The sequence below is a fragment of the Manis javanica genome, chromosome 5 (assembly GCF_040802235.1).
Source record: "Manis javanica isolate MJ-LG chromosome 5, MJ_LKY, whole genome shotgun sequence".
In the NCBI taxonomy this organism is placed as follows: domain Eukaryota; kingdom Metazoa; phylum Chordata; class Mammalia; order Pholidota; family Manidae; genus Manis; species Manis javanica.
Window position 1 is genome coordinate 5,164,605 of NC_133160.1, and position 22,632 is coordinate 5,187,236.

At 51.3% G+C, this 22,632-nt stretch overlaps 1 protein-coding gene across 1 annotated transcript in view; it reads left to right on the forward strand.

The window, feature by feature from the left end:
• The window catches only part of BMP7 (bone morphogenetic protein 7), an 85,359-nt gene that overhangs the window by 19,506 nt on the left and 43,221 nt on the right, over nucleotides 1-22,632 (forward strand). Inside the window, exon 2 of the mRNA XM_017648899.3 lies at nucleotides 13,927-14,119. Coding sequence (XP_017504388.1) covers nucleotides 13,927-14,119 — 193 coding nt within the window. The remainder of the gene's footprint in view (nucleotides 1-13,926; nucleotides 14,120-22,632) is intronic.

The following is a 22,632-nucleotide window of genomic DNA, read 5'->3' on the forward strand; positions in this document are numbered from 1 at the left end:
TGCCTGTTTTTAAACTTTATATAAATGTGATTGTATAAGAGCTCATTTAAATCATTACTTGTCATTTCCAGTGATGTGGAAAGGTGATCCCACGTAGAGCTGTCATGTGTAAACTGGAGGGTCATGTTGGGAGTCTCTGCACTCTGCCAGTTACGTCCAACAAAGAATCCTAAATGTGATTTCACAGCCACTCTCTGGTTTGATCTCAGATTCTCCCTCCTTTATCAGAAATAGGTACAAGGGGCAACAGTGTCGTTTTGAGGGTGTTTTGATAATTCAGTTTGGGAATTCAAGTTCAGTTTGTTAAAAACAAGAACATGAAATGAACAAGGCTCTTGAAGATTGTGGTCTCTACCAAAGCTGCCCCTGCCAGTCCCTGGCATGGCCTTTGCACATCTCTGTGCCACCTGTTTGCAGAAATGGGTGCTGATGGCTCTGTGCTGTTTTGGTCCAAGTATGGGACTTTAAGAAGACTCTTATTTTGAAAGGGAGATGGGAGCCCAGCACGAAGGAAATGCAAAACAATCTCTTCCTTAGCTGCACCTGCACCACCAGGGCCTAATGAGTTTAGGTTGATGGAACCCAGACCTCAGGAAGGATTATAAATTCTCATTTGATTTGCTTTGCTTCTAAAATACCTTAAACCAGCTGTGCCTGCCCAGCTGACCCAGGAGTCTCTGGCTGCTTTGGGGGAGGCCTGGGGAGGCACCCTCCTGTCCTGCTGAAGGGGGGTGGGCTGCAGCAGCTCCTCTCCCCACCCCCACCACTCTGCAGCTGCGCTGGTCTGGCTGACAGTATGCAGGGCGCAAGTCCCCCTGTTGTGCCCCATGACTGCTAGTCTTGAATTCTCAGAGTGGCCCCTTAACTCAGGGATTCTTAGTGTCCCTCTTTAATAGAGGGAGAAGCTGAGCGTCCCAGAGACAAGTTAACTTGTCCTGAGTCACTGCAGGTGATTGGCAGAGCCTACGTGCAGACCCAGGCGGTCAGGCCCATGGCCCTCTTCTCAACTCCAGGGTTCTCCTGCTGCTTGAGCTGAGTGAGGCCAAAAGGTGGTTTTTACCCTCCTAAGGAAGTCGGTGGAGAAAGTCCCCAGACCCTTCTCTTGAGAACCTGCCAAATGCCAGGCGGGTCAATGCAGTAGATGGAACAGCGGAGAACAACAACGTAGTAACGAACACGATCGAGACTTTCCTTCTGCCAGGCTTCCGCAGATGATCTTTGTTCTAGCAGTTCTCAAAGCGAGGTCCCCAGACTGGCAGCATGCCCTTCAAATGTGTTAGAAATGCAAGTCCTGGCCCGACCCCAGACCTCCTGAGTGAAGAACACTGGGGCTAGCCCAGCGCTGTGTGAACAAGCTCCCAGGTGAGTCTGGAGTTCTGGAGTTTGAGAATCCCTGGTCTGTTTTAGTCCTATGACAACCCGATGAAGTCAGTATTGTCAGCATCCTCCCATGTCACAGATGAGGAGTAATGTGCCAAGAGCCCAGAGGGTGGTAGGATGGGGACTCATCTCAGCCAGGCTCCCTGCCTGGAACCTCTTATGATCTGTGTCTTTGCTTAGGTCTTACCCTCGTGGTGTTAAAATCTAGAAGGGAAGACAGTTAGCAAACAGGTCAACGGGCCAACCAAAAAAAGAATTACGTTCCAGGAAGGAATTGAAAGGGGCAGGGGTGTTCAGGGAGGGTGGCAGGGGAGGCTGTGGAGCTGGGACGGTCAGCCTGAGCCCAGCTTAGCCAAAGTGGGGGGCCGCGGTGCCAGGGTGGGCGTGGAGCCAGGCCCCTGGGCTCCTGAACTTGGTGCGTGTGATAATCATCCAGCCTGATGTCACTCACCAGTGACAAGCTCCCAGGTGGCCCTGTGACCGGAGCAGGGTTATCATGCCTGTCTTACAGACAAAACCAAGAGCCATGGAGCAGCCAGCTGCCATCCCAGGCCTCTCGCACAACCCTGGAATTCTCCCTACCTCCGTGGAATTTCCCACACTAGGACTGTCATTTTAAGGGAAAGCCTCATATCTCTGGGAACATGTATCAGGACTCTGGTTTGCAGTAAGCTCTTTATATCATCCTGTTGCTCTAAGTACCCAGTGAAGTGACGCTACAGAGTGACGCTATCTGATAGAACTTTCTGTGATGGTGGAAATGGTCTCTATCTGTGCTGTCCGATATGAGAGTCACAGGCCACACATGGCTGTTTAGGTTTAGATTCACTACACTGAAATAAATGTGAACATGGAGTTCCCAGCTACACTGGCCACATTTCAAGCGCTCTGTGGACACACGTGGTTAGCGGTTGCCGTACTGTACGGCACACATGTAGAATTCAAGGTTGGGGGGATGAGCTGGAACCATATATAGGTCGGAATTGGTGGAATAGTAGGTTAGAGAAAGGGGAGTTCAGACCAATTAAATCCATCCCTTTGTTCCAGAGGGAAGCGCTGAGGTCCAGGGAGCCTGGGGCCCCACCCCAATAGCCAAGAACCCAGATGGGAACCATACCCGGGTTTCCTGACTCTGTTGAGGTTTTCCTGCCTGTTTACTCGGGGATTCTGAACTTGGCATGAAGGAAAGCTGGGGCTGGACCCTCCCCCTAGTGGGGGGCTGCCCTCTGCTTTGTGGGGTTTGAGCAATGTCCCTGGCCCCCCACCCACTAGACGCCAGTAGCACACACCCCCTGAGGTGCAGCAAACAGGCGAATCCAGGCATTGCCCAATGTCCCTTGGTGGGGGTGGAAGGATAAAATCACCCCTGGTTGAGAGTCACTAGTTCAGCTGAAAATAGTAACTTGTTTCCATTCTTTCCCTCATTTTCAATTAGCTGGGGAAGGGGTGGGCTGCTCTGGCTGAGGAGATGGGGCGCCGCTGGGTGAAGGACGGCCGCCTTGGTTTATGGCAGGAAGATCAATGTACACTTACAGCCCCTTTTTCTTTTCAGCTCTACCAGCATCTGGGTGTTTTTAGGCAAACAACTGGCTTCAGCCCTAGAGATAATTAAACCCATCTTTTCTCTCTCCTCCCGCCCCATCCCCTAAACCTTTGGGTCCATTCAATTCACAATGATAACATTGTTCGAGCAATTCTACACACATGTTGACACTGCAGTGTTTCATCTTGCGGTACAGTAATGCGCTCTGCCCCACGCCCACGCCCCCGTCTGTGCGTGCTGGAGTGCTCAGGATAGGATGTTTGGCCTGCCGGCAGGCTCGCCTCCACACCCTGCTTCTCGGGTCGCAGCCCCCTGCATCTAACAAGGAGGCAGTGTCTCTGAAGACCCTCTCGGAGTGCCTGGCTGTGGGACTCCAGGTGGTCTTGTTGGCAGCTGAAGCATTTGGTGGAAAGTTGGAGAGTTGAGACGGTAGTCCAGGGCCGGGGGAGACAATGCTGCTTGTGTTAGCCGGGCTAGGGGGGCCTGGGGAGGGGTGATGGGCCTAGATGAGTTGCTGCTACGAAATCTTCAAGCTGTCAGCCTTTCTCAAGGGTGACTTTGGCATCGGGCAGAAGCGAAATTTATAATCCAGAGAGAGATCTGAGTTGGATGCAGCGTCTTGACTCTCTGAGCTGAGCTCATAAGATTAATGTTTTGAACATGTCATGTGCCAAGAGCTTGGTAGACTCACAGCCATCGTCCTTATTTCATTGTCTCCACAGCTATGAAGTCAGCAGTGGTTCCCAGGGTGAGGGAGACAGTCAGGATGGCTGTGAGTGATGAACCATGTGGGTTCTCAGACCAGCTCTGTGGTCATGAGGAAGTACCTTTACCTCTCTGAACTTCAGTGTTGTCCTCACGAAAATGGATGCAACGCACGTACTTACCTCTGAGAAGGGTTTTACAGGGATTCAGTAAGATGATGTGTGACACGTGTGGTGTGGCATCCAGACTAGAAGGAAGGCTTGTATAAGGTAGCTGTCCATTGAACACCCATTAGGATGGCCACTGTCAAAACACCAGAAAATAGTAAGTGTTGAGGAGGATGTGGAGAAACTGTAGCCTTGTACACTGATGATGGGAATGGTGTAGCCACTGTGGAAAGCAGTATGGAGGTTCCTCAAAAAATTAAAAATAGAATTGCCATATAATCCAGCAATTCCACTTACGGGTATGTATCCAAAAGAATTGAAAGCAGTCTGTCAAAAAGATATTTTCATACTTGTGTTCATAGCATTGTTTACAGTAGCCAGAAGGTAGGAGCAACCCAAGTGTCCATTGAAAATGAGTGGATAAATCACGCAGCACTATTTACAATAGCCAAGATACGGAAGCAACCTAAGTGTCCATCAGTAGATGAATGGATAAAGAAGATGTGGTACATATACAAATGGAATATGATTCAGCCAGAAGAAGAAAACATCCTACCATTTGCAACAACATGGATGGAGCTAGAGGGCATTATGCTCAGTGAAATAGGCCAGGCGGAGAAGGACAAGTACCAAATGATTTCAGTCATCTGTGGAGCATAAGAACAAAGCAAAAACTGAAGGAACAAAACAGCAGCAGACTCACAGAACCCAAGAATGGACTAACAGTTACCAAAGGGAAAGGGACTGGGGAGGATGGGTGGGAAGGGAGGGATAGGGGAATAAGGGGCATTACAATTAGTGCACATAATGTAGGGGAGGGGCATGGGGAAGGCAGTGTAACACGGAGAAGACAAGTAGTGATTCTAAAGCATCTTACTACGCTGATGGACAGTGACTGTAATGGGGTATGTGGGGGGGACTTGATAATGGGGGGGGGAATCTAGTAACCACACTGTTGCGCATGTAACTGTATACTAATGATAACAAAAAAAAAACAAATAAAAAAATAAATCATACCAAAATAAAAATAAAAAAAAGAAAATGAGTGGTAAATCAAATGTGGGCTATACAGACAATGGAATCTTACTCAGCCTTGAAAAAGGAAGGATATTCTGCCACATGCTACAACACGAACTTTGAAGACATTGTGCTGGAATAAGCCAGACACAAAAGAACAAATAGTGTATGATTGCACTTACATGAGAGACCTGAGTGGTCAAGTTTGTAGCCACAGAGAGTAGAATGGTGGGACCAGAGGCTGGGAGGGGAGGGCTGAGGAACGGGAGTTATTTAATGGGTGTGGAGTTTCAGTTTTGCAAGATTAAAAGTTCTGGAGATTGGTTGCACAGTAGTGTGAATGTACTTAACACTGCTTGAACCATACACTTAAAAATGGTGAAGATGGTCAATTTTATGTGTATTTACCACAATTAAAAATAAAATAAAATAAATGGCTGTTACCTAGCCTAGGGGTTCGTCAGGTGACAGAGCTGCCCTCTAACTGGGCTTTTATCGACTTCTCTCCTCTAGCAGGACATGGAGGTCTCTCATATCATGCTGGGGTGGTCAAGGAATACTTGTCACATGGATACAGTGGGATTTGAGGAGACACCAGGATGTTTTCTTGGCAGTGTGTATCATTTTAGACTTATGTTCCTTCTTTCTGGTGTTAGGACAGTCCTCCTGCTCTGAGAGCTGTGCAGCAAAGCGCATCAACGCTCATGCTATAAGAGAACATGTTTCTGTAAGAGTAGTTGGGTACATCTGTGTGTCTGTGTCCTGTTTTCCAGAACTCCCAATTTATGGCATGCTTTTTCAAGCTCCTTAATCTCGCCATGTAAATCTTTGAATGAAGGAAGAGCCATTTCACATCCCTGAAGCTGTGGGGCCATAAACCGCCTTCCAACAGCAGCTGTGGTAACAGCTCCAGTGAATTCTGGCATGTGCCAGAACCTTCTGGATGAATTGTACCCCTGTAGGAAAGGAAGGAGTCTGGGTTTTAAGTTTCAGGGTTAAGTCAAGATGGGGGAGGTTCTGGGCCGTGGGATCTTAAGCAGTCGGCATCCTTGGAAGCTCAGTTCTAGCTTCTGGCTGTACCTGTTGTAGGCTTTGGTTGGTTCTCTTGGGTCTCAGAGCCTCATCCTCATTGAAGGGGTTCATGGGTGGGTCCCCAGCTCCTAACTGGTGATTTTTGGACCTCCTTGGAGTGAGGAGCAAAGTTGTAATGCTGGACTGGCAGGTTTCACTTGAAAACTGTCTCTTTGTTCATAAAATATTTGGTCCCATCTCATAGGCTAGTGGGAGCTTTGGGGACAGTGAGAGAACCACGTAGTCCAGAAGGTGAACAAGGCTTTTTCTGGAAACCACAAAGTTCTGGAAGGAGCTGCCAGGTGATCAGCTTGTTTACTGCTCAGTTATCGGACCCCCCAGCCCTGGCCGGGAGCAGCCCGAGGAGGAAAGGAAGGCAGCTCTGTATGAGCTGACAGTTCCCCTTCCGCGACGCAACTGCCTCTCATCTGTGGCTGGGGTCTTGCTCTTTTCTGCATGGCTGTCCCCACGGTGGCTACGCACTGAGGTCTCTGAGAAGCTGTGGGCCAAACCCGGGGATGGCCTCCCTCTCCTTTTCTCAGAATCTGGCTCCGTTGGCCATCTTATCTTACCTGCCCTCTGGGCCTGCTCCTCCCCTGGACGTGGTCTCCTGGCGACTGTGTTCTCTGTCTGCCACGCAGACCCCAGTGTGGGTCCAAGGCTGTGCTTGTCGTTCTCATTGCATGTGCATGTTCTCCACAGAATTTTATCCATAAACCCAATTCAGCAGCCCCCGACAGGGACATTCTCCCGTACCCTCCTGCCTCTCTCCAGCCGTCCAGTCAAGTGATCCGCTTGGATTCCCCTCCCGCAGGTCACCTCTAGTCGGACACGTCTGCAGCTGTTTCCTTCTCTCCTTCTTCACCCAGAGCTGTCCTCCTATGCTCTTTCCTGCCAATGGTGTTACTGCCCGCTAGGCCTGCCAAGTAGCAGTGGGCAACCCTTCTCTATTCCCCTTCTCTTTAAATGCCTGCGTTTGATAATTGTTGACTTCTATCCATTCCCCTAGTGAGGTGCTTCTTGTCCATTCCATCTTCCCCATAGTCTGGACCAAGGACAGAAAGTACAGTCATTTTCTCAGACAGCCAGGATTGGTAGTGGCTGCCCGAGTGCTAGGTCAAAGCAAAGAGAGCTGGGATGGTTTAGTGATGCCTGTCTTAGGTGCACGAAGGGAGAAGGGGGGCATGTGTGCTGGATATGCACCATCCTGGGACCAGACCCTCCCCTGAGCTCCCTGTCTCTGTTCTCACCCCCCTGTAACTGACTTTCCACAGTGCCACTCGTCCTCTACCTACAACAGATTTGATCAAGGCACTGCCCAGCATAACAGATCAAACCTGCCATGGTTGATGGGGTCCTGATTGACTTCTAGCATGGCATCCAAGAACTTTTCCTATGGGGAACTAACATGCCTTTTTCTTGTCATTTGAACAGACTTCTTACCACTTACCAACACTTTCTGTTGCTTGTCTCTCAGGCCTTAGTCATGCTGTTCCCTCTGTCTGCAGTGCCTTCCCTGTCCCCTGGGGCTGGGCAACCTCCATTCTTTCTTAAGACTCTATTCAACACTTCTGGTGAAGAACTCCCACCTCCCTCATACCCAAACAGATGCTCTGGGGTTTACTAAAACAAACTAAAGTGAACTATCTCTTATCTCTTTAGGGGTTATGTATCATTTGGCCCCATAGCTTGCTCCCCACCCCCACCCCCGTCTTGACAAGGGAAACAGATGCATATACTAAAGCAGAGCACCCTCGTGCCCTCTGACCTGGCAGTCCTTCCTCAAAGCGTTTAACCAATAGAAACGTGTTTGAAAGGCACATATAAGAATGCCAATTGTAGCATAATTTGTAATAGACCCAAATTGTAAACTACCCAAATGCCCATCAGAAAGTAAATTGTGGACTATTTATGCAACATAATTCTGTACAGTAGTGGAAATGAAGAGCTACCACTGTGTGTAAGCACAAGGTGGGAGGCTGAGTGGGGAAGCAGACGCAGAAGGTTGGCACCGAGTTGGCCAAGTGAGTCTGTGGTGTTGGTGTTAGGATGGCAGTCTTTGGGGAGGGGCCTGTGGGGATGTCTGGGTGCAGAAAGGAGTGTGCTGTTTCCTGCCTGGGTGTGTTTTCATTGAGAGAGCTCATCGAGCTTCACACACACATATAATCTGTGTCCTTTAGGCAGGTACGTTATCAATAAAATAGTCTATAAAGACCAGAAGGGAATTACACAAAGAGCCAAATTTTCGATCCAGTAGACCTATGGAGCTCTATCAAGTGTCAGGGTGTGCTGAGCCTGAGCACTGGGAGCTCAGGATCAAGCCCGTTGTTGCCCATCTTTCTGTGGAGCTTGATCAAGGGGTCATCTTGTATTTGGAAGTTGTCCAAGTCTAAAGAAAGCAGCTTTCACGGCACATGGTTGCCTGGAGAGAACCACTGTTACCTGGCGTGCTTCTTGCCCATCCATTCCGGATGTGTGCTTAACTGACTAGGATCATTTTGCTCTCTCTGAGCTGCCTTGATTGCAAATAGTAGGTTGCAAAGTGTCAGAATGCGAAACCTGACTCTAATTAGCTTAAAGGGGACTTGCTTGAAGGGCCTCCACATGACTCATATTGGAAGAACTGAAACCCCAAACTTCAGCCGGGATGGGGACTGCCAGACCAGAGGTTCAAACCTGGAAGGCTTCCTTCCTACAGTACGATGCCCATTCTGCCTGGAGTTTTCTTTTCTCTGGACCAGCTTCCTCTGCACAGAGTGCTGAGTTACATCCTTAGAGTTCAAGGCAGAGAAAACAAACAGGGGCTCTTCCCTGCCAGAGTCCAGTAAAAATAAAAGAAATCCTATGTTTGGCCCAGTTTGGGGCTTGTTCTCACCCATCCCTCAACTCTGGAGAAGGGGGACATGGGACAAGGTGATGGCATGACTGGGAGAGTGACTGTGAGGCTCTCTGAGAGAGATGGCATGGTTGTGGCACCTGCTGTGACATCTGTGAGCTGTGCCTCAGGCACTTTGCTCGTCCCAGGGAGCTGTGCCCTTGCCCAAAATAATCCACAAGGGAGCAGAGAAATGTGGTATCTTCTATATTTGTTTTCTCACACTTGCAAGAATTTACTGTATTCCTTATCTTTGTGTATAATAATGTATGCACACAAGACTGTATATTGAGGATCCACACCCCTAATTTTAGGGTGTTAAACACAGTTCTGTAAAGCATGGTTCTGAATACCCTTGCTTAGGTACCCTTTAAATACATGCTGCCCTTTGCAAGTCTACACGGCGGGTTGGATTTCATAATCCCCTTGTTCAGAGGCGCTAAAACTGAGTGGGGGTATGCATGTACGTGTTGTGTAATGTAAATGGGAGGAGGAACCCCAGATGCTGAGAAGGGGTGCGGTGCTCCTGGTGGTGCTGGGGCACAGGCTTGACTGGCATATGGGGCAGAGTTCTTTGCTGACAAGTCAGAGGGTCATGAGAGGGGACATTCAGGTGGGCGGCCTCTTGTTCCCACCTGCCTCTGCCCTTTATTGACACCCTCCTTCCAGGGCCAGTTTTAGGGGCATTATTTCATGCTTTTGTAAAAGAGTGACACGAGAATACGCTTTGGGGACCGTCATGGGGCTGGTTGCTGTCAGGATGGTGTTTTCGGGAGTCCATTTTCTTTGGACTTATCTTTTGGTCTCGGGGATTTGGGCCCTTTTAATCTTTTGAAGATGAAAGTCTTTGTTAATGCCTGTGAGCTTCCCTAGCCGGTGGGGTGCTGGAATGTAAAGGGCGGTGGGAAAAAAGGTGGATTCCTAGGCTCCAGGTTTCCTTAGGAAGCTTTTCTTTATGGACACGGAGAGATACCAACTCTGGACATTTATTTTAAAACCAAACCTTGGGTAATCAACTATGGTAACATCAGAAGAAAGCGGTAAGGACGTTTTTTTCTCACTGAAAGTACATGCATGCTTCTATCTGCTTCAGTGGGGACAAACCTTCTTCAACTCTGAGGTTGAAATGTGGAGATTCCATGCTGTGGCTTCCATATAAAATGGAGATCTTAGGAAGGTGAGATTTAGAATTTGGTTTGGACTTTGAAGTATTCAGTGCCTTTTTTTTTTTTTAATGACTGTTCTTCCTTTGACAGAATACAAAATTATTTTCAGAACACGTGATGATGTGGGTTTTCAGGAAGAACAGAATGGCTGTGTGGTTCATACCTCTCATTGTCTTAAAATAATTGAGAAAGTTCATTCAGAAAGCCTTCCCAAAGAGCCTGCGCATGTTTGCATGAAATTTACATGGACACTTCAGCCATATATCATTTTTAAAAAAGAAACTTAAGCCCTTATCAAAACTTTCTTAACAGTCAAGATACGTTTTATCTTACTCATTTAAAAAGTTACATATACCCCTGCTGCAGTAAACTTTTTATTTTTGAATTATGTATCAGAGTTTTCCTTCTTCCCTGGGTGTGATTTCAGTAACTGTACCTGTGTGAATGTCATGCTTATTCAAACCTTATTATTTCATCTATTGTAATTTTTTTCAATAAAGTTATCATTACTGAATTATGTAAATATTCACATGCACATATTGCTTCTTTTATAGTGATTGGCACTCTCTAGCTCATTGTTTTAGAGGCTTCGTAACAATGGCAGACACAATTTGTCGGGCACTGTTATTAAGTGCCAAACCAACTTCATGAAAAAGGACCATTACTGTTTTTCCCACTGGGAGGGGAGGCAGAAGTTAAATAACTTGGCCAAAACCACACTGGTGCACACTGAGATTCGAACTCAGAACACCTGGCTGCAGACAGCGCAGAGGTCAAGAGTGGGGGTTTTGAGGTTCCGCCACTTACTAAACTTGTGTGACCTTGGGTAAGTTACCTGACTTCCCTGAGCTGCAATTGCCTCATCTATAAAATGGGTGTCAGTCCTGTCTCACTGAGTTCCATCAGATGGTGGCGAGGAGTGTTCAGTGGGGGACCCATCATAGGGCACACACTCAATAAATATGTTCTTAGCCGTCTTCATTGTAAACCGGGGGTCCTGCACTCCCAGTCTTGGTTTTGGTTGATTGCTGTATTTGCTAGCAGGTGCAGCTCGGAGTTTTTTGTTGGGGGCCTCACGGCGTTGGCATCATGGTTGGGGTTCCTGCACGTGACAGTGTGGAGCAGCCCTCTTTGCTGACATCGAAGCATTACACCTGTCAAGGGCTCTTCATGACCTTCGGAGATTTGGCACCACTGTGGGAGGGGAATGGAAGATGGTTAGAAACAGAAACGGAGACTTTATCTGCCATTGGAGATCTTGCCTGGAACCCTCAGCAGTGAGGAGCAGGGAGTGGCCTGTGGAGTGCCCCCCTCCTATTCCACAACTCCATGTTAACCCCCCACAAACGGGAATATCTCAGGGAATGCTTCAAGGAGTGGCCAGAGAGCTGGGGGAGACCTAGGAGTGCTCACAGATGGGAGCTGCAGGCAGCCGAGGTCTGTGAAGGCTGAACGAGCCACGTGTTGAACGCTGCTACCTGGAGGCAAGGTGATGACCTCAATTACAAGATGGGCTTGGGTGACCTTGCACTGGGTGGGGGGTGCTGGGGGCACCCCTGTGTTCACTGAGGCCTCACAGGGTGCAGAGGCTGAGGCAGCACACGGTGCACACTGACTGCTTGCAGGGGGTCACTGCCTCACCACCCCTTCCCAGTTCCCCTGCGGAAAAGCCCTTAAGGAGGCCACCACATTGTCTCCAGGCTATGCTGTCACCTTCATAGGCAGGCCAGTCTTCTTGCATCACTCCTCCCTGCACACACTGACAAAGCTCCTTGATACAACACTCGGGGAGGGTCAGTGTTACTAAGCTGGGCACACTTCCACTTGTAGCTCTGCTTGCCCTTTCTCACCAGAGTGCAGGAGCGGCACTGCAGCAGGAGCCCAGGTTGGAACCACCCAAAGGTGCATGGGCTCTAGAAGGGACAAATGGATTGTGCTGTAATCAAACTGAATTTTATATACAGTGAGGATGTGAACATCCACAGTGGTACGAATGAATCCCACAGACACTGTCGAATCAAAGACGCCAGGTACAAAGGAATATATATACTGTGTTATTCTCTGCTTACCACGTTCAAAACAAGCAAAACAAACCTACAGTTTGCAAAGCCAGGGGAGAAAAGGGGGATGCTGGTGACAGTCTGATCGTTGACCTGGGCAGAGGTTTGATGAGTGGGTTTGCTTTGTGACAGTTCGCTGGGCTGCACACACAAGGTGTGGGCACATGTTACAGACATGCTGTAATGCAGTGAAGTCCTAACAGGCAAAGGCACTCTTGCTGAGTTAGCACAGCCGTTGAGATGCCTGGTGACTGTCCAATTTGGGGGGGACCAGGTTTGAGTCCCAGCACCTTGACCGTGGGCATGCCTTCAACACCTCTTGGGTGTCAGATGCATCCCCTACTGGCACGGCTTGTGCCACCTCCTAGAGTGACCTGGAGGGTAGATGAACTGGGAGGATGACAGGACTGGCCCAGGGCATCTCCACGGTGAGCTGGGCTCTTTGCCATGCCCCTCACTCTCAAGGACTTCATCTGCCCTCTCTGCCCTGTAGGGAACAGCCTGCTGAGTGGATAATTCCTTAGCACCCCCTGCCCTCATGCCAATATTTTTTAGGACTATTATTAAGGTTTAGAACAGATTTTTAAAAATTTTTTTAATGGAAACCTGTAACAGGACCTCTGGGCTACCAGTGCTGGGAACCGCCTGCCTTAAAGGCGTCACATGCTGTGTGCGTCTCTAACCCAGCCTGAGAGCCTTTGGGCTCATGTGTGTCCTCTCTTCCGGCCAGCCAGCCTGGTTGCATTATCAGTCCCTCTCTCTCTGCTCCCCATGCCCCCAGGCTGGAAGTGGAGGTGGGACTGTATCTCGCAGCATGTGCTGCAGGCCTGGCTGAGCTGGGCCATTCTGCCTCCGTCCTGCACTTGACCCCCGACTTCATCCCAGCTCCATTTTGGACCAGAGGATGCGTGATCCTTGGGAACAACAGGCCCATTCCCAGAAACACTGTTGCTAGGCTTACCCATTTTGGTATTCATCATCTCTGAGATGGGCATAATGTCTCAGTCTAGTACCATTGCCAGTATAAGGGAAAAAAGCTGAGACCTTTGCCTTGTTTTGTCCTGAAGTCATTTTCAAAAGTGCCCCCCACCCCCAGACTCTGCCATTTGCCTCTTTTTCAGCTCTTAATCTAACTGTGGTTGTAAACCCTGGCTGCTATGAGAAACATCTGGAGTACTTTAAAAAGTGCAGTATCAAAGGTACAGGTTCACTTGGTCCAGAGGAGGCAGGCAGGGCAGGGTGCTAGAGCCCACTGCGTGCCATCGTTCCCGCCTCCATCTTTGGTGACTTCACCGTGGTAGCCTGGAACCTGCCGGGTTGGAAATTGGCAAACACTGCAGACTCTTAAACGTCACCAGCTCACACCTCGGCTAGGACATCAGCATTTTTCAAAGCTCCCGTGGTGATTCTCACAGGCCGCTGGGGCTGAGCATGACGGGCCTAGGGCACCCTGCAAAAAGCGTAGTAAGGTTTATGTTTACAATTAACTATCCCTGCCAGAGGTTAAACTATTTATGTGGATTAGATCACTTACCTCAACAATCCTTGAATGAGGATTATTACCCTAGTTTTTAGAGAAAGAAGTTGAGGTCCAGGTAAGTTACCTGGTATCTTGTCCAGGCCAACTAGTTAGTGGCCAAGTCTGGATTTGAACCCGGGCCTGATCTCCTGGAACCCGAGTCTGCCCAGCATCTCTGGGATGGCGAGGCCAGTGCCCCACTGTTTCCGCATTGCTTTCGTCGTTCAAGTGACCCTGGGTCTGCACCTGTGGCCTTCCAGGCTGGAGCAGGTCAGCGCGGAATGGGCAGTCATCGCCAGGAGGTGCTGGCCGTGTGCCCGCCTCCATCTAGCTCAGTCAGGGAACTTGGGCTGTGGTCTGGGACAATGACACCCAGTCACTAACGAGCTTTTGGTGCTGGGGTGTGTTTTCTTGCCTTTCCAGTGGAACATGACAGAGAGTTCTTCCACCCGCGCTACCACCATCGGGAGTTCCGGTTTGATCTTTCCAAGATCCCAGAAGGGGAAGCTGTGACTGCAGCCGAATTCCGGATCTACAAGGACTACATCCGGGAACGCTTCGATAACGAGACGTTCCGGATCAGCGTTTACCAGGTGCTGCAGGAGCACTTGGGCAGGTGGGTGCCCTGGCGGTGGCTGGGAAGGTGCTGCACTCTCTCCAGCTGCAGAGGAAGAAGCGGGTGGCGGCCAGAGGATGGGGCCAGAGTGGGCCTGGGCGGGCATGTGCAGCTGCTCCCACCACGGAGCACCGACCCCCTGCACAGTCCTTGTCCTGAAGACCTTTTTAAAGAAGAGATACGGTGTATGTCACTATTTCTTCACACTGTCACTGTCAGCAAATGAAGGTATAGGGGATGTTCAGGTGACTCTGGAATTGTGTGGCCCTATCTAGGTGTTTCCGGGTGGCCTGGGTGTACGTGTGTTTAGGGGCATAACAGAGAAGGGGACGGGGAGGAGGAAGAAACTTTTTGTCATGAAAGTGACCATTTGTAATAAAATGTTAGGGGATAAAAACCCTCAAGCCATAAATAAGCAGGCAGAGGACTCTCGCAGTTTATATTCACAATGGCCCTCTGAAGAGTGACTCATCTGGGAAATGGGGAGAATTAAGACCTGGAAGCAAATGGTGTGTCACTTGCCCAAGATCACCCAGAGAGAAAGGGGCCAAATAGGACTTGAGCTCGGGCATGCAAAAAAATCTTTCTTTAAGAAATTTGATTTTGAATAGGTAAGATACATTCATGGTATAGAATTCAAAAGAAAGATGAGCAACTGTGGCAAAGTTGCTTACCTTAGGCAGCCATTGGTTTGAGCAAATCAGCAAATATATTTGTGTGTTTGTGTGTTGTCGGAAATTGTACATCATACACTCTGTCCTGCCCCTGACTACTGCCACTTGGCAGTAAACCTTGATAATCCTTCCATGTGGTTCCACAGGGAGAGTCCTTGTTCTTTTCACCCCCACTTCCCTTCCTCATGTGTGCAGGGCCATCAGTATTTAATCTGTTCCCTACACGTACATGGCAGGGTCTTAGGGTCTCCGTTTTCCCATGTAATAGATGGCAGCACCTAGTAGGAAGGGTATCTTCCATGACACCTTATTTCATGTGTGTGCATGTCTATCATTTAGATACAGTTCTAGAGAGAGAATGGTGGGGTCAGGTGCACACATTGGTCACTGATAGATTTTGCTGAACCGCTTGCCTCGGTTGTGCCAGGGTGCCCTCCTGCTAGCAGTGAGAGGCCTGCTACCCCATGTGTCACCAGCACCGTCTCTTATCAGACTGTTTTGATCTTTCTCAGTCTGATGGGTGACAAATGGTATCTCAGTGTGGCTTCAGTTTGCATTTTAGAGCCCCCACATGCATGCATCGCCCTACAGACGGGGTGCCAGATCCTTTCCAAGGGGTGGTGCCAGAAAGGAATGTGGGTGCGGCGCAGGGGGGAGGTGGCAGATAGCCTTGACCTTACCTCTACATCTTACTGAGGCACTCAGGTGCCCCAGGTAACCCTGGCGGGCTTAACCTCAGGCCCAATACAAGAAAAAGCATCAAGTTTATTCCTGGAGTGTGACATGTATTTGCTCTGTTCTCTGACAGATCCCCCGGGGCTCTTGAGCAAGAACACGTTTGACTTTTCTCATGAAGGCTGATTAATTGGGGGTGAGGCAGGTACCCAGAGGTTATTCATCAATAGCACTTGATGAGCCCACTTGAGCAAACCCGAGCCCTGCTCATACCCCAGGCCTCCTGGCAGGCTCCCCAGGCCGGCCTCAGAAAGTTCCATCAAGACATTTAACCCCAGGAATGCAGCTGCCCGAGTGTGTTTGGCTGAGCAGAACTGAAAGGGCTGGCTGGTGTCACCTGGGTGACTCTTCCTCCAAGTTCTCCAGGCGGGACACATATACCCTCCTTGGCCGGTGGTCATTGCGGTGGCCTGGGATGCTGCTGAGGCCGTCCCTCCTTCCTGTGAGCAGGAGCCTGCTTCAGGACTGCCAGTATCCCTAGGCGCTGCCCCCAGTGCGAGGGGAGGCCCCGCCCACATGTCCCACACCTCCTGTGCACACCTGCTCTGCTCCATGCATTGGAAAGAGCACCAGAGACTCTGAGATGGGCAAGGGGGACGTGGTGGGCAGGGCACCTCCTTCATGGAGGTCAGAGGCCACTGCATTTGGAGAGGCATGTGTGAGCCCAGCAATTCATTTATTCAGTCACCACTGAGCACCCATGTGTCACCCGCTGGCCTCAGACCTGGACTGTGGGGGCAAGTAAGCCCAGGTCACAAGGGTGGGATATCCTTTAAAATGTTGGCTGAGGAGTGTATAATTTCCCGGGGCTGTCTCCCCCATTCCCCCGCCCGGAGTACCCAAGCTGGTGGCTTAGAACAACAGAAATGTCCTCTCACAGTTCTGGATGCTCCAAGTCTGGAATCAAGGTGTCAGCGGGGCTGTGCTCCCTCAGAAACCTGCATGGAGGGTCCCGTGTGCCTCTTCCAGCTCCTGGTGGTGGCTGTTGATTGTCAGCGCTCCTGGCTTACGGCTGCGTCAGTCTGCTCTCTGCCTCTGCAGCCCCATGGCGCTGTGTCTTCACACGGCGCTCCCTTGGTGTGCCTTTCTCTTCTTAGGAGGAAACCAGTCTTCTTGGGCTAGGGGCCCACCCTGTCCAGTATGACTTCATCTTCCTTAACTGACTGCACCTGCAAAGACCCTAGTTCCAAATAAAGTTCCAATAAGGCCACATGCACAGGCCCAGCAGGACTTGAACCTATAATGGGGTGAAGAAGACGTGCAAGCAGGGGTCGTAGGAAGGACAGAAGGGAGGACAGTGATGCTGGGCAGGGTAAGCCACAGTTCTTGCCTAGATGAAACATGAGCCTCTGGCTTCCCCACCAGGCTGCCAGCAGCTGTTCATCTTTCTACCTGTGTCAACCTGCCAAGAACGTGGGCACGTGGTCCTGTCACAGTTTGAGGTGGCTGCCTCATCAACCCTGCCTTAGAGCCGTGGGCTGGATCTGCAGGCCCCAGGGGAGAGAGGAGACCTGAGTCACTGGCTGGAAGAAGGATGGGTGGGGATAGCTGTCGGAGGCTCCCTGGTGGGCTTGTCCTCAGTGAGTAGCTTGGTCACAGGAGATCTCTGGGGGTGCCTGACTCTGGGTTCCTGCCTCTGGGGACTTTGATTTCCTGAGATACAAAGTCCCTCATCAGCAAATATATGCCAGGCACTGGCTGCTGTAACCCCACCCAAGTCCCTGCCCTCTAGGAGCTTGCGTGCAAGCAGAGGGGGTAGTGCGGCAGTTGAAAGTGTGCCAATCTTGGGCCAGGGAGTGGAGTGAGGGGCACTGGTGGGAAGGAAGGGGGTACTGTCTTTAGATTTCTAAATTCCCTTTCGGTACGTGCAAGAAGGAGGCAAGGCCCTCATGCTCTGGAAGTTTAAAGGTTAACATTTAAACAAAAAAAAAATATTTACTTTTCTTCTGGGTGGCGTTTTGTTTTTTAATCCAGAAGCAAAACAGTCCTATTATATAATTCCAGGAGGGATCTCCGAGCTAGTAAGACTGTGAATTCGAGTCCCAGCACCACGTACCATTTTGGCCTTGGGAAGTCACAACCCCTCACAGCTTCAGTGTCCTTCTCCACACAGTGGGACTGATAATTGCACCTGCCTCCCAGGGTCATGGCTAGGATGAAGGGGGTTGACATACTTACTTAGAACATAGTAAGTGTTCAGTAAATGTTCACTAATGAATGTCAGTTTCACCTTCACCAGCAGCACCACCCTCCCTGTCTCCATAACCGTCGCTATCGTCATCTCCATCATCCTCATTGCAGGGAATGCGGAGACCTCCTTAGGGGAATGGAGAGCTCCAGGTTTTGGCTGCAGCACCCTTTTTCTCCCTGTGCAAAAATCGCTGGATTTTGTGCAGATGAAGGCCTGACCTTGTGTGCTGATGGAGCCCCTGTTTGCATTTGTCCAAGCTGAGGCCGTTTTTATAGATCTGACTCTCCTGATCCCCGGTGGGACCCAGATCCTGCCCCCGCGCCCTGCCTTGTGGCCGGCCTGCTCCCTCTGCTCAGAGAGCCGCGGCCGCGCTGCTGCCAGCCACCCAGCTGTGCAGAGCTGGGACATCTGGCTCTCCGGTGAGCCTCTGCCGAGCTCCAGGGAAGCCCTGGGGGTGCCGGGGATTAGGGGCTTTGGGTTGGCCTCAGCCTCTCTCCTCCTGTGGCAGCTGCTTTCCTCCCAGTCCTCTTGATCTCTCAGAATCCAGATTAAATTCCGATAATGAGCTGAGCTGGAGGCCTTCCATGGCCCTCAGGCCCTGCTTGCAGCACGGCCCAGACAGCTGGAGAGGTGTGCCGGGCCGCCCTTGGCAGGCTGTGGGGTGGGCAGGGGCTGAGAGGCAGCTCTGGAGGCGATGGCCTTGGCTGTCCGGCCTTCCTGTCGGGGGGTGGGGGGGCACCAAGGGATGGGAGCCTTGCCCCCCTCTTCTGCACCCCGGGCCCAGGGCCAGAGCAGCTGGGGCCTGGCTTCCCAGAGCTGGACTCTCTTCTGTCCCCATTGGCTCAGACTCTGGTTCCTGCTGAAGGTGGAGGTGTTCGGGGCAGGGGCTGCACTACTTAACCGGTTTCATTTGTGGGAAATGGGCTGGGCGTTTTCCATCCTCATCCTTTTCCTTCCCTTCCCCACAGGTCCCAAGCCTCCTTCCTTAGTGCTGCCCCATCTGTGGGGGACCCTGGTGCTTGTGAGGCACCCCTAGGGGCCACCGGTCAGCCAGAGCAGCAGAACCCCCTCAAAGGGAATTAGTAGCTGCCAAGGTCAAGATGATGTTGGCAGCTGGACCAAATGCATCCCTCGGTCCATCTCAGGGACTTTGGCTACCAGGAGGGGGACTTCAGAGTGGTCCCTGGGGCTGAGGCTGAATCAGCCACAGGTTGTTACTGAGGGAGAGGGAGCTGCCCCTGTGGTGGGCTGGAGGGGTCCAGGTGGTGGCTCGCCCGAGGCAGCCTTGGGGCAGTAGGAAGGCAGCCAGAGCCAGGCCCCCAGCTGCCCCCAGGTGGGGCTTCTGTCACCTGCGGCCCTCCCCCTGGGCTCCCCGCCCTCCAGGAGAAGGGCTTTCCTCTTGAGAAGGAAGCGTCCTCAGAGCTTCCCTGAGCTGGTCCAGCGGCATCCTTGTCCATTAACTGCTCAGTTCCGTGATGTGGCTCCCAGGAGCCGGTGGAAATGCACAGTGAGCTGCTCTGCTGGGGCCTGAGCTGCTGCATTTCTGACGAGCTCTGGGGGATATCCTTCTGGTTTCCATCCATGGAAACTGGCGAGCAGGTGGGTGGGTGCCGGGTGTAAAGGACATCTTACCGGGAGAGTGTCGTGGTCCTAACCCCCAGGGGCTCAAGGCGGCAGGTCATTGGACCCTTCTGCAGTCTTCCTGGTGTTAGATAAAGGTTAGGGACTTGGTAGCAAGGTCTGACTTTTATCTGACTTCAGTCACCATGAGCATGTCTGGGCAGAGGGACATGGTCACACTCCAGAGCACGTCCCCACCCCGTGCTCTTAGCTTCTCATTACTTGGTACTCACTGGATGTGTGACTCTGCAAGCACTTCAGCTTTGTTGTGTACCTTGGAAATGACCTTAGAAAGACTTGCTGTCCCCATTTTCCAGGTGTAGAGACTAACTCAGAGAGGGTAAGTAAACTTACCTGAGGTCACACAGCTAGAAAGTGGCAGAGCTGGGACTTGAACCCAGGTCTTTGAGTCCAGCACTCACATTGCAACACAGGGGTTCTTGCTTGTCTGATTTCCTCACCTGGGGCTCCAGTGGAGTGATGGCAAGTCCCAGGCTGTGGTTCTCACGCTTGGTTGGGCATCAGCTTCCCTGGGGCAGCTTTTACAAATTGGGGTGCATCGGAGTCTTGGGGGTGGGCCTGGGCATTGGCCCTTTTTTAAAGCTTCCACGTAAGTCCCTTTGGCGCTAGGGCTCTGAACAGGTGGCTGAAATCTCTTCTGTCTCTCATCTGTGAGCTGCCTTAATATGTCCAACAGATGGAAGGAGAGAGATTTCTAGCACAGGTCCCCGTGTTCCCTGCTGCCTGGCCCCAAAGATGACTTTCTCCCATGCGACTGAGCCCGAGTGTGGTCCAGGCCCCGACTGACAGTCTCACTGGCACAGGGAAGGGGTTGGCTGAGGGTGGAGAGCCCTTTGGGCTCTGGAGGCCTCCGGAAGCTCCTGGAGCCTTCTTGCTGTTACTGAAGGCCTACATGCCTGGTTCCGCGTCTCCTGGCTTCCACCTCCCATGCCTCACCTCCGCCCCGGGGCAGGAGCTCAGGTTTTGAGCTGCTTTCCTGGGAGTTGCTGGTTCAGCTCCCCAGTAGCCCTTCTTCAGGGTAAGGAGGGAGCAGCTGGCCCCAGGGCACTGCCAAGATGCTCCGGAAGGTCAGGGGAGAGCACGCCGGAAGGCAGCCTGGCCAAGGATGCAGGGCACTCTCCTTGCTGCCTTTCCCGTCTGCGAGCTCAGAGCTGCTCGAGCAGGAACAAAGGCCCCTTGACTCCTCCTGGTTCCCCTTGGGGTGCTCTCACTTGTGCAAAGGATTGCTAGAAAGAGCCTGCGCTCGGTGACCCCGCTGGGCAGGGACAGCATGCACTGTGTCCAGTCCAGTAGAGTTGGTCTAAGCAACTTGGCCTGCCCTGCTTGGCCTCCTGGGGCTGAATGGCCTGGGGGCTTCCTGTCCTGCAGGCTAAGGCCATCTGGTAGGCCTTAGTGGCTTTTTTGATCTTTGTGCCCCTCTTTCCCTAATTCATGCCACGCCTGGCTTTGCAGGGAGAACAGAACGTGGATGGTGGTGGGGCATTAATGGCAACAGGTTCCATTTGTTGAGTGCTTGCAATGGGTCAGGTTGGAGGTTGGCTAGTTGCATGTGTCCCCTTATTCCTCAGAACAACTCAAAAAGTCTCTGTTCCTATTTTGTGGATAAGGTACAGAGTGGTCAGTGACCCTCCCGAGGTCTCCCACTAGAGGGGGAATTGAGACCCAGGTAATAAGGACAATTTGGAGTGCTGGGTCCCACCCCACAAATTCTGATGTCATTGGTCCCAGTAGCCCTGTAACACTGATAATTTTTTAAAGCTCCTAAAGATCTGAGGACCTTGGATGAGTCACTTCATCCTTTTAGTGGGGATGGAGACCCCCATCCTGCTCCCCACCTAGGGGTGCGCTGGCCATGAACAGTGCTGGTGAGCGGTAGCGTAAGGTCCCTCAGGACCAGTGGATGGGGGTCTAGACATCTTTCTGGGAGAGGACAGCACAGATGGTGACACCAAGGGCACCATTGAAGCACCTGCTCTGATCACTCTGCAGGGATCTAATGCTTGATTGTGAAGGTCAAGGCGAGCAAGTGGTCCCTCTGCAGACCCTCCTTGTGGGAAAGGGCTGCTCTGTTTACTCTGGACCAATCTGACTGAGCCTCCCAAATTCACAGTTTAATCTTTGCTGCCCCCCACCCCCAGCCCCCGCAACTTTCTGACAACACCTCTAAACTGGGAGAAAGGACGGCTGCCTTGGACAGCGGTCATGCAGCACAGCTGACTGTCCGGAGTGTTCACCATGCAGCAGACCTTTCTCATCACAGGCCATGAGGGAGGTACCCTCACCCACTCCATTTTATAGACAAGAAAACTGAGGCGCGGCACCAGGTTAGGGACACCAGGTTTGTCTTCTCTTGGCTGGCAGATACACATTTTCCTTTCTCTTCACGGCAATCCTAGGAGTTGAATAATGGTGGAGAACTCGTATTTTTTGCACAAGGAAACTGAGGCAGAGAAGACAAAAGACCCACCCAGCTTGTCCCAGCAATGCCATGTGACAAGGAGCTAAAGACCAGTGGCTTTGGAGACAGCTGGGTCTGCCCCTCGTCCCACCACTTGGAAGCTGCACGAACTTGGCTGGGTCATGGACCCTTGCTGAGCCTCAGTGAAGGTCTGGATGGGAACTGCAGTGACCATGACGGTCGCCCGGTGGCAGGGCAGGACAGATGCTCCACGAGAGTGGGAGTTTGCTCTGTTTTGTCCAGTGTCACATAGCCTTTGTACCTGGAGTGTGGCACGTAGTTGATTTTCAGGACAGTATGTATGTGTGCATGGACGGAAGAACCATGGGCCTTCTGCTAGGGTGTGGGCATCCTGAATTGACAGCCATGGCTGCTTCTCACATTGAGGCATTTCCCTTACCTAGCGCAGCGCCTGGCAGAGATGCGTGCAAGCAGATACCTGTAGGCTGAGTGAGTGCTGGCCAAGGAGCACTGGCCCCTGCCTCTCACTCTCCCAGCACCTCCAGCCTTGGGCTGGTCCATCCCAGCAAAACCGCTGGGCTTTCTATTCCAGAACTGAAACCCGAGAACGTCTTGTTTGCAGTCTTTCTTCAGCATCTGAGCCCAATTTCCAAAAAGTGAAAATTGCCTGTAATTATAATACTTTTCGATCTTAGGGAAGTTTCCCTGTGATGATTATAATTAATGTTACATAAAACTTCTGTGCCAATGGGTACCCAAGGGCGGATTGGTTCTTGTCTGCAACTAGGGGAAATGGCAGTGTGTGTGCCACGGACCTGGGTTTCCTATACTGGGATGAATTTTGGGAGAACGG